Source organism: Pongo abelii, chromosome 9, assembly GCF_028885655.2.
Source record: "Pongo abelii isolate AG06213 chromosome 9, NHGRI_mPonAbe1-v2.0_pri, whole genome shotgun sequence".
NCBI classification, from domain to species: Eukaryota; Metazoa; Chordata; class Mammalia; order Primates; family Hominidae; genus Pongo; species Pongo abelii.
This window is the reverse complement of record NC_071994.2, coordinates 98009769-98022042: the sequence shown is the minus strand read 5'-3', so window position 1 is coordinate 98022042 and position 12274 is coordinate 98009769. Positions and strand designations below refer to the sequence as shown.

The 12274-nt window shown below is 41.4% G+C and overlaps 1 protein-coding gene across 3 annotated transcripts; it reads right to left on the bottom strand.

The window, feature by feature from the left end:
- Positions 1-7323: 7323 nt before the first annotated feature.
- On the bottom strand, positions 7324-11770 carry SRSF8 (serine/arginine-rich splicing factor 8). Of its 3 annotated transcripts, none has more exons than XM_009246961.2 (2): positions 10342-11641; positions 8145-9874 (listed from the first exon to the last, which is right to left on the bottom strand). In XM_009246961.2, the coding sequence occupies exon 1, from the start codon at positions 11295-11297 to the stop codon at positions 10449-10451; it is 849 nt and encodes a 282-aa protein (XP_009245236.1). In that variant the 5' UTR covers positions 11298-11641; the 3' UTR covers positions 8145-9874; positions 10342-10448. The 3 variants fall into 3 exon arrangements, with proteins under 3 accessions (NP_001182520.1, XP_009245236.1, XP_009245235.1); XM_009246960.3 differs by having other exon boundaries at positions 9971-11606; NM_001195591.1 differs by having other exon boundaries at positions 7324-11770.
- Between the last annotated feature and the right edge of the window lie 504 nt (positions 11771-12274).

The window sequence follows — 12274 nt, the reverse complement described above, 5'->3', positions numbered from 1 at the left end:
CACCCCCTGCTTACCTGAAACATCAACCACTCCAACTGCTCAGGGGTTTCTGGAGGAGCATGCATTAAGTGAATTAAGATATTTATGCTTGCTTCATCCCCACATTCAGATCCCTGCCTTGGCTCCTACTCCCTCACTCTTACACGCCAGCCCTTTTGCTAATCTGTGAGCACATATTCCTATCTCAAGGCATTTGCACTTGTCCCTCTGCCCACAATGATGCCCCATTCCCGTGGTCACAGGCTCAAGGACCATATCCCCCAGAGGTTTCTGTAGCTATCCTATCAGATAAAGCAGCCTCTGTTACTCTCTAACCCCTTACTCTGCTTTATTTTTCCTCATAGCCCTTACAATTACTTGACATGTTATTATATATCACTCTTGATAATGAGAATAGATGATCAAAGAAGAGTTGAAACTTGTCTTTTTCACTGTTGTGTCCCCAATTCCAAGAACAGAGCCTGGAATAGTAGGTTCTCACTAAACATTTATTGAATGAGTAAATGAATAAATGTGTCCTGAAATACATAGACAGACACAATGTGAATCTTTTAAGAAGAGGCTCTGAGGGATGGGTCAAAAAAATAAAAGATTTTGGCTGGGCACAGTGGCTCACACCTGTACTCCTAGCACTTTGGGAGACCAAGGGGGGTGGATCACGAGGTCAGGAGCTCGAGACCAGCCTAACCAACATGGTGAAACCCCCCTCTACTAAAAATACAAAAATTAGCCAGGTGTGGTGGCACGCGCCTGTAATCCCAGGTACTCAGGAGGCTGAGGCAGGAGAATCTCTTGAACCCAGGAGGCAGAGGTTGCAGTGAGCAGAGATTGTGCCATTGCACTCCAGCCTGGGTGACAGAGCAAGACTCCATCTCAAAATTAAATAAATAAATAAAAGATTGTGATGAGAACAGGAAAAGACGCTCTCAGAGATCCACAGGCCTGGGTGTGGTACTTTTTTGGGTGGAGGGCCCTGAACTATTAGGACACAAGGACTCTGAATGCCAGGATACCAGTAATACAAATGTTACATTTTTGTAAGGTGGCACCTCTAACAATGACACCCTTTCCCTACATCGCTCAGGTTTTCCCCTCCTTTGTCTACCTGAAACCGCTTATCTCCATAACATCCAGCACTTGCTGCGGATTAGTGAGAAGGGTCCTCAGGTGTTACCCCTACAGTTGCTACACATCAGTGGCAATGAGGAGCAACAAGAGAATGTTAGAAATTTCATCTTGAGAGGCTGGTGAGCAGATCTGCAAGGCAGCTGGAGTGAGGGGCTGTTCATTAGCCTGGTTCTATTCCAACTCATATGGGTTTCCTTCCCACTTATCTCTGCAGCCAATTCCTAGCAACTGTTTGTGGTTTTCTATTTAAAGCAATGATAGGTAACTAAAACACTGAACAAAACCCCGACTTCTAATTTCTAAATGGTCACAGCTCAGTGAAATAAATGTCAGGGTGAAGTTATTTCTAAATACCTGGAAAGGATTTCTTACACATACACAGAATAGTTAGTGTAATGGTTAATCTTTATGAATAATTTAGTGTGGCCAGGTAGTCAGTCAAAACCTATAGTTAAAATTTTAAAATAAATCTTAGAGTCACGACCTGAACACCAACCTCTGCAAGTGTGCATTGAAGTATAGTTTCTAATGCACATCTTACAAATGTGGGCTTATAAGTAATAATAATAATAGCCAACATGTATTTAGCACAAATTGTGTTTGCTTTCATCTGAACTTGTTGTGTGCCAACTCTAGCACAGGTGCAAATAGCTAAGCGCTCCCTTTGCCCAAATAAGGAAGTAGAGAGCCAGAGGAAAGAGATGATTTACTGAAAGATTGCTCAATAAGCTAGTGAAGGAGTTCTGAAGAAAGGTTGGCTCTTCTGGCTCCTGATTGTTTTTGAAATTTTGACCTTGCCCTGGCAACATTGCAACAAGGCCAAGTACAACAAGGAGAGGAATTTGCAAATAAGTATATGTGAACTTTCGTACAAATACGTGGGTAGATCATGAGGAAAAAAGAAGTTTCTTACTAGTGAAAGTAATAGGTAGAAGACAGTTTGGCAGTTTCTTATAAAACTAAACATACTCTTACCATATAATCCCACAAACGAGCTCTTTGGTATTTACCCAAATGAGCTGAATATTTTCCTCCACACAAAAGCCTGCACATAAATGTTTACATCATTTTTATTCATAATTGCAAAACTTGGAAGCAACCAAGATGTCCTTCAGTACATGAATGAATAAATGAACTGTGATACATTCAGACAATGGAATATTATTTGGCAATAAAAAGAAAGGCGCTTTCAAGCTACAAGACATGGAGGAAATTTAAATGTATATTACTAAGTGAAAAAAAGCCAATGTGAAAGGCTATATACTCTGTGATTCCAATTATATGACATTGTAGAAAAGGCAAAACCACAGAGGCAGTAAAAACAGTAGTGGTCGCCAGAGGTTAAGGAGGGATGAATGGGTGGAATGCAGAGGATGTTTTAGGGCAGTGAAACTACTCTGAATGATACTATAAGAGTGGATACTTAGCATTATAAGTCATTTGTCCAGACTTAAAGAACGTGCAACACCAAGACTGAATCCTAATATAAACTATGAGCTTTGGGTGATAATGGTGTGTTCATCAATTGGTTCATCAGTTGTAACAAATGCACCACTCTGGTGGAGGATGTTGCTGAGGGAGGCTATGCATATGTGGGGACAGGGTCTATAGAAGAACTCTAACTTCTGCTCAGTTTTGCCATAAACTATTCTAAAAAATAAAACTCATTAATTAAAAAAGTAATGGGTAGGGCTGTGGGAGTGGTGGTGAGGACAGTGGTATAACTGAGCATCACAGAAATAAACGATATGAGAGTAGGTCCTTGCCCTCGGGCTTATCCTAGAGGTAGGGAGAATGCATAGATGCACAGAATTCTTGCTCAAATCTATCGAGCACCTCCTACTTGCCTATCACATTTACATTGCACAATATCTTCACAAAAATCCTGCACTGTAATTTTGGCTCAGAGAAAATCAATGATTTTTTTCTGAAAGTCACATGACCACAAACTGGCAAGGCCAGATTCAATTGCTGTTCAGCTGGGTCTACATCGTTTTCCTCTGTAACCAACTGCTGGAAAGGTAAAAGTGGTGACTAAGCGAAAGGTTTGCTTTACTAAACACATGACGCTTCAGAATCAACTTTGTACGCATGATACACAGCACGCCAATGGATGGGCTGAGTTTGTGACGAGAGGGCAAACATAAAACCACATAATCATTTATTTATTTCACCATTAAAAGAAAAATAAGAGGCTGTGAGGGAGGAGGTGATGGAAGGAATAATTAACAGATAATCATTATTACTATCCAGAGTAATTGTCTTCCTGAAATTTCTCGTAACAAGGATGCAAGGTCATTTGTAATGCACTAACAAAGGCACACGTTCCTGGAGTCACCCTCTCTTTGATAGCGAGGAAGGAAACCCTTGGCAGCTCTGGAGACATGCCAGGGAAGCTTGCTGCACAGCTGGGTGCCAATATAAGGAATGGCTTGGGCCCAGGGAAATCTATCTTTGTTCATCACAGTCACCACTTTGGCACAGGCCTCTTGACCCTTCATGTACTGATGGGAGGACTCAAGTGGCAGGAAGATGCAGAAATGCAGGCGAACAGAGGGGAAAGCAGTGGGAGAACTCAGAGTAGAAAGCTGCATGCTTTCAGGACTGGCCTTTAGCTTCATCTCAACACTTCTGTTTTGTGGCAGCCAATCTGAGAATCTAGTTCAGCAGTATGAACTGCTCTCATAGGGCCCTCCACTACAGTTACTTAAACCTTTTTAACTTTTTATCTCAGATGTTGTTACAACAGAGTTTTCTCCACCCTTTGAATACCACCTAAGGGACTGACTGTCTTCTTTGGCCAACGGCAAGGCTCCAGTCCCCAGAGACATTATCTAACCCACTAACCTGAGGCCCATCTTACATCAGGAGGCCTAATAGAAGGTGGGAGGAGCTTCTCCCACACAGTACCCTAACAGTGGACATTTTCCCCGACATCCAGAACCTTATTCCATAGTTCTGGTTATACTGTGAAAAGAGAAATCCCTCTCTGAACCTCCTTTCCAGCACCCAGTGAGGAATAGCACAGAGCCTTTGTTGTAACTAAGTTCCCCAGACCCCTCTAGACCCAAGCAGGCTTCAAGTCTCCTTTCTTCTCTGTAGTACACAGCTGGGACTCGGCCCATCTTCTTCACCTCTTTCTATGTTCACCCACCCTATTCTTTAATTTCCATCCTGGTGGAAGAGGGAGTGAAAATCTCCCTACCTGCCTCCTTCCTTGCTACTCCAAAGGGAAAACAAAGGCTTCACTCCTTACTGCTGCAGGGAAGAAGTCAATACACACACATACTCACATGCTTACACACACACGGAGTTTTAGTACCTTATAAAGCTCTTGTCTGAATGTCATTAGACTAATTTTCCACTCCGTCTCAGATGGTAATTATAGGTCCTTGTTATGGTTTAGAATATTTTCTCCAAAATTCATAGCTCACTGCAGCCTTAAACTCTTGGACTCCAGGGATCCTCTCACCTCAGCCTCCTGAGTAGCTAGGACTACAGGCATGCGCTACCATGCCCAGCTTGGGAACTTAAAAATAGTGTTGATACCTACGTCCCACTTCCAGAGATACTGATTTAATTGGTTGAGAACCAGCAACCTGTGGAGAACAGTGGTTTTCAAACTTTAGTGCATATTAGAATCACCTGGGGAGCTTGTTGAAACAGATTGCTGGGTCCTATCTTAGAGTTCCTAATTTGGTAGGTCTGGGAAGTGAGGCCCTAGAATTGGCCTCACCAATTCTGGAATTTTCTAACACGTTTCCAGGTGATACTGATTCTGCTGTTGCAAGGAGGGGAACGACACTTTGAGAAACACTGATGTTTCATATCAAGTTCCCACAGGAGAATCACAATGGAGTTTTCTACATCCTTGCTACTTAAAGAATGGTCCATGACCAGCAGCACTGACAATACCTGGGATTTTATTAAACATGCAGAATCTCAGGCCCCAGACCAAACTCACTGAATTGAAATCTGCATTTTAACATGATCCCCACAGGATTCAAATATACATTTCTGTTCGAGAACCACAGTTCTGGGTTTCTGAAGCAAATCCGTGCTGTATTTAGCAGATAATTCTCCTCTTGAGTAAATGACAATTCTCCATTGGAAGCTCTTCACTTGCTCTTGGGCCCTGGCAGAGATTAAAAAAACTTGACCATAGGTGAGCATATGACCTGAGCCTCCCATCATGAGCTGGGTGATGACTGACCCAACAAGACACAAAGTGAGTCACACCTGCCAGCTCTCTGCCCTCAAGCAGAAATAAGACTGAAATGACCAAGATGGGACATGTTCTGAAGACACAACTAAATCACATAAGCAGGTGACTTACACTCCCCAGCATGCCTGCTCTTGCCACACTGCTAACCTCTTCCAGTCTTCACATATAGCCTTGTAGGGAATTCTCTGGTAAGCAATTGATTGAGGAAGAAAAATTATCAAGCTCAGTTACAAATGGCTGTGCATAAGTGGCTACAACCATTAGCGTGGGATATGGTGGCATTATAACCTACACAGTATGTCCCTGAGCAATTCTGGAGAAGGGAAAAACCATTCAAGGGGTAGAACTTTCAGTATCTCATCTTGTTATCCACTTCTCCTGGAAGAGGAACACCAAGAATAGCTAAGCCACTCTTGATGACGACAAGATGAGAGAACTTGCTTTATTAGATACCAAGGTTTATTATAAAGCTGAAGTAATTAAGACAGTATTAGGTGCAGGCATAGAAAAAATATAGTAATAGGGGCCAAGGCGGACAGATCACTTGAGCTCAGGAATTCAAGACCAGTCTAGGCAACATGGCAAAACCTCGTCTCCACAAAAAATACAAAAGTTAGCTGGATGTGGTGGTGTGTGCCTGTAGTCCCAGCTACTTGGGAGGCTGAAGTGAGATGATGACTTGGGCTCAAAAGGTCGAGGCTGCAGTTAGGCAAGATCACACCACTGCACTCCAGCCTGGGCAACAGAGCAAGATTCTGTCTCTCTCTGTCTCTGTCTCTGCCTGTCTCTCTCTCTATATATAATATATAATTACATTATATATATGCATATATTATATATAAGTATACATAATATGTAATATATGAAATATAAATAAAATATATTTTAGACTTTATAAATTTATTCTATTTATATAAAATTATACATATTTATATGTTATATAGCATAGAGAGACTATATATCTTTTATATCTTCTATATATGATATCTACATCTTTATATATGTATATGTATGTGTATACATGCATATATACACACACACGGTATGTATATGTATATGTATATATCTCAATAGAAATAAATAGTGAATCCAGAAGTAAACTTACCCAGTATGGATACTAATATGTGGTAGAGGTGGCAGATTGGATAGGAAGGGAGTTTTCAATAAATAGTGCTTAGAAAATTGATATCCAAGTAGGAAAAAAATTATGTTAGATTTTTACCTCACCACATGCACAAAAATCAATTTCAGTTGTGTTAAAGTCCTAAATGCTGAAAGACGATACTATACTGAGTATAGGAAATAATATATGAAACTATCTTTACTACCTCAAATTAGAAAACAAGACACATAAAACACTAACCACAAAATGTTTGAAGAATTTAGCTACATTAGTGTAAAAATAACTCATCAAAAGACATCATAAAGTGAATTAAAAAACAAGCCACAGAATGGGAAAATATATTTATAGGACATAAAGACAAATAAGATCCAGATACATAGAAAATACCTTTAAATTGTTAAGAAAAGACAGGTGACCCAATAGGAAGGTGGACAAATTATTGAAAAGGCACTTCACAAAGGAGGATACCCAAGTGGCTAAAAAACAAACAAAAAGGTACAACTTTTTGGTAATCAGGGTAAAGAAAATTAAAACCAAATGAAATACCACTATATACCCGTCAGATTTGCAAATATTAAAAGGTCTGACATTAACAAGTGTTAATGAGGATGTGGAGCAAGCAGAATTCTCATCAATTGATGATAATAGTATATATTGGTAGAACTACTTTGGAAAATAGTTGAAAATTATCTAACAAAATTGAATATGTACTTGATCTATAACCCAGCAAATGCACTTTTGGGATTGATACCTGAAATGTATATACACATGTACATCAGGTTATATGTATAAAAAATATTCATTGCTTCCTTATTCAGAATAACTAAAATGGAAAACAACCCAGATGTCCATCAATAGAACAGTAAAAACTGAATTATGATTTATTCATTAGTAAAACACTACACAGCATCAAAAATAAACTCAGCCACATGCAACAATACAGAGAATCTTAAAGACATAATATTGAGCAAAATAATCAGTACACAAAAAATTCCACTTATACGAAGCTCAAAAACAAAATTAAGCAATATTTTTAGAAATGCACTTATAAATGATGACTGACCCACTATCAAGGAAAGTATTTAACATGGCTCTGAAAGTTCTGGAAATTCTTGATTTTCCTTTCTCAATTTCTACACCCATCACCACCCCCAGTCTTCCCCAACTCACTAAACAGCACCCTCATCCGTTTAGCATTTCAAGCCAGTGAGAAGTCATCCTTAATTCTGCTTTTTCATTAATTTCTCTACTTCTAATCTATTACGTGTCTTATTAGATCTAAGATCAATATATTTCCTGAATATGTCCATTTCCAACACTACCACCGAAGTCTAAGCAATTGTCACCTTTCTTTCTGGATTACTGCAATAGGCTCACAGCTTCCACTCTTGACCACATACACTCCATTCTGCACTCAGCCCTCATAGTGATCATTATAAAGGATAAAATGGTGTGGCCAGTTAGCTCAGTTGGTTAGATCATGGTACTAATAAAATGTAAAACATATCACATCACTGTTCTTCATGGGTTCATGTCCTCTGTGTGTCAGGTCTTCCACATGTAGAGTAGAGGTAGGGTATGTTCACACCTTCAATGACAACTACACATTTCTGCTCCAACAGGTCCAAAATTGTTCTTAGGTTTCAAAGTTGTTGTTGGTTTGTTTCCTTTTCTTTTTTTTTTTTTTGAGATGGAGTTTTGCTCTTGTTGTCCTGGCTGGAGTGCAATGGCGTGATCTCGGCTCACCACAACCTCTGCCTCCCGGTTTCAAGCGATTATCTTGCCTCAGCCTCCGAGTAGCTGGGATTATAGGCATGCGCCACCATGCCCGGCTAATTTTTGTATTTTTATTAGAGACGGGGTTTCACCATGTTGGTCAGGCTGCTCTTGAACTCCTGACCTCATGTGATCCACCTGCCTTGGCCTCCCAAAGTGCTGGGATTACAGGCGCGAGCCACCATGCCCGGCCACAGGTTTCAAAGTTTTTAACGTATAAAGAGCTGCTGATTTTAACATCATATTTTGGTCACATGTTTAAGATGTTCTACAGATATTTTTGCTTCAAAGCTTCAAACTCCAACTATGCCTGGGTCTCATTCTACCTCCAGAGATTGACAGTGCTCCCCTACCCTTAGGGCTGCCCCGTCCCCGTCCCACTCCGTCCCATTTAATAAATATAGTTCACCTCCCTTCGCCACCTGCTGGACGCGAGTGGCTACTACGATGCCATGGGTGTCCTGATTTTTTATTTCTCAGACAGGACTGCTCTGGGTTTGTCTTTGGATTCTACGTAGATTTATATTTGTAAAATATTACATTTGTCATGACCAGAAGAAATGTCATTATCATAAAATTTAGATTCTGGAGTCTATATATGAAAGCAATATTAACTACTAATTGTTATAACAACAAAATGTGGGATGTATATCTACAGACCAGAGCCACCTTGCCAGTTCATTCAAGAATCGAATTCTGGATTTAGCAGTTTCTGCAAAAAGGGAATGAAATATTTTTAATTGATAATTCAGTCAAAAATATTAATGGAGACCCATATGATTGAAAGAATAAATTTATTCAATTGGCTCCAATGTAATCCTATTGTCACCAGATCATTGACACCAAATTGTTATTTTTCCCTTTGCTAGTAAAGGTATAATCAGAAACAATTATAAAAGAACACATAACATCTAGTAGGGATAATGATGAAAGCCAAAAATGGATTATTTGAAAATAATTTTAGAAGTAAAAAAACCATAGGTATGAGGAAAAAAGAGAAACTACAAATAAGCTGCATTGTGATAAAACAAAGCACATAGCTAAAAGCCTATTAAGGATTTTTAAAAAATTATATTTTGAGAAACACTTGGTACTAATAATTTTCTCAAAGGTACAAATATCCAAAAGTCATACAGAAAATAAAACAACCTGCTTTCCATCAAAAGTTTCTAATTTTATTTTGAGAAAAGATAACACCAAGAAAACAATTTTAACTACAGAAACAATGGTTAGTGTAAAAAATTAATAATCAAAAAGATATACCATGTTATAAGTACTTAACAAACTTATAAACTATTTCTTCCATAACATTCTCCATATTTTAAGTTCATACATGTTGATATGATCAGATTTACAATTTTTCAGAAAAGACGGGGGAAAAGGTGTGATTATCATCAGCTAGATGTGCTCACTGCATGCTCCATTATTTATCTGCAAGGCCTGGGTGATTGGAAGTGCAGTTGACAGGCATTTTAATAAACTGGACACCCATTTGTTCTTCAGGACAAGGCGTGTTTTCCCCAGGAGCAATCAGAAGAAAACAGGAAGCAGCTCAGCACTCTGCACTGCAACAGGCCACCTTAATAGCTAACCAGCATCACTCAACTGCTACGCAGCCGGGCCTGGTGCACAAAAACACAAAAGAGATTAGACCTGTGTTTGCTAAAAACCCAGTCCTTTCACATGAAAAATCCTTATACAAATTTGGATCATACTACCTTTTAAACCTGGAGGTAAATAAAATTATCCATATTAATTTACACCACCTTTTGTAGGTTTTTAAGGAATGAAGGCAATGTTGAAGCAATGTCTTGACAGCGTTAGGCTGTGTGTAATGGCTGCACACGTTTCCTTAAGTCAGGAGGCCACGAATTAGGTTACCAATCTGTTCATTTCAAACCAAAACAGTCATCACTATAGAAATAAAAATAAATTTTTGCCTCAAATATCCAAACCCAACAATGTAATCTTAGGTCGTTCACCTAAGTTACAAGAAAATGTGAATAACAACAAAACGGCACATAGAATGAATTTTGTCACCTGATGCAAAGCTTCAAACTGGTAAAAAGGTAGAAAAGTGTGACACAACCTTTTCAATAGGCAGCCTCTTCTTCCAGGGACGTTGCTTCCATATACTGAGTATGTGATCCTTTTCCCCAAGTCCTCCATCACGTTGCTTCCTGATGCATCATTTTCTTAAGAGGACATCTGTCCTTCCTGTTCAGGAGACTTGGGGGGCCTCTTGGATCGCGACCTGGACTTGGATTTCCTCTTGGATACCCGGGGAGGACTCCTGGTCATAGATGAAGACCTGGACCGTGAGCGAGACCTGGAGACCGAGGAGGACTTGGATCGTCGCGCAGAGCTCGATTTGGAGGTTGATGCAGAGCGAGAGCTAGTGGAGGACCCAGACTTCGAGTGAGACCGGCTGCTGTGATATCGGCTGTAGCGAGAGTTACTGTAACCAGATGAGCTGTAGTGAGATCCGCCGTAGCGAGATTCCCTGTAGCGAGATCTGCTGTAGGGAGAGCGGCTGTAGTGCGACCGGCTGTAAGGAGATCGGCTGTAGGGAGACCGGCTATAGCGAGAACCCCTATAGCGAGATCGGCTGCGGGACCTGGAGCAGCTGGGACCCCGGGATCGGCTGCGGTGTCGCCCCCTGGGGCTGCGGCTCCGCCGCCCGTAGCTGCGGCTCCGCCGTCCGTAGCGGCCGCCTCCGGACCTGCCGCGTGGCTCTCCCTGGCGGCTGCGGGGCAGGTCCCGGCGGCCATAGCGCGCCACCTGCACCCGCAGCTCGCGTCCGTCCAGCTCCGCCCCGTCCATGGCGGCCTCGGCGTCTTGGGCGTCGCGCCGGTCGTGAAAGCGGACGAAGGCGAAGCCCCGGGGCGCCTTGGTGTGGGGCTCCCGCGGGATGTACACGTCGCCCACGCGCCCGTACTTCTCGAACACGCGCCTCAAGCTGTCGGGAGAGGTGCGGTAGGTCAGGTTGTCCACCTTGAGGGTGATCATGCCGTCCACGTCGGGAGGGGGGCGGCCGCAGCTCATGGCTCCGAGAGCAGCCCGGGCCCGGAAACTGGCGCTGCTCTGGGCGCTGACGGTGCGACCTGCGTTCCTTTCTCGCGGTTGCGCCCCGCGTGGGGACGCCGGGAAAGGCCGGGCGGAGAGGCGGGCGGCCGAGCTCCGCAGGGAGCGCCCTGGAGCAGCAACTTCCAAATTCCCGATTTCAGGCCAAATACTCCAGGACCCAGAGGAAGGTTTCCTTTTGGTAGCTGAACTCCAAATGAAGCCAGGTCCCGAAGATCCTGGCCTTGTACCTGGGCAACATCCTAACCTAATCAGCGCCCAGCTAATGTAATCACTGGGCTGGATTTACATTAGACGTCCCACCCCATGCCCCTCCCTATTATTCTACATTTTAAACCACTCTTAAGAACAAAGCTAACTGATTAAAGGTCAATTTATGGGAACAGGCAATCCAGACAAATACTAAACAAAAGAACCTAGGGTAGCAATATTAATATCCAGTGTATCGATAGGATCAAAGGAGCACATTTTATAGTTATTGAAAAGAAAATTCACTAGGAAAACATTACAGTGATGAACTTAACGCACCTAAACACATAACAGTGACACATAGCCAAGACTGAGAGTTATAAGGTAAAACTGAAAAATCTGCACTGATGATGGAAGTTTCTTTTTCCCCGTAACACCGTTTTCTCAGAAATCAATAGTGCAGAGAACAAAACTGGTAATGCTATAATAGTTTGCACAACAAACAACAATTTTGATCATATAACCTGCAACAACGAAAAATACGTAGAAAACACTCACAAGAATTTCCCAATACAAGACTACAAAATAAATGTCAATTAAAATTTAATAGGTCACTAAATTGAGCACATCTGGACCTCAGTGAAATAATATTGAAGGTTAAAAATAAAAAACCTGAATCCAATCATATTTACTTGAAAATTAATAACCACATTCTAAAACTTATTTTTTATGTTGAAGTCAAGCAATTA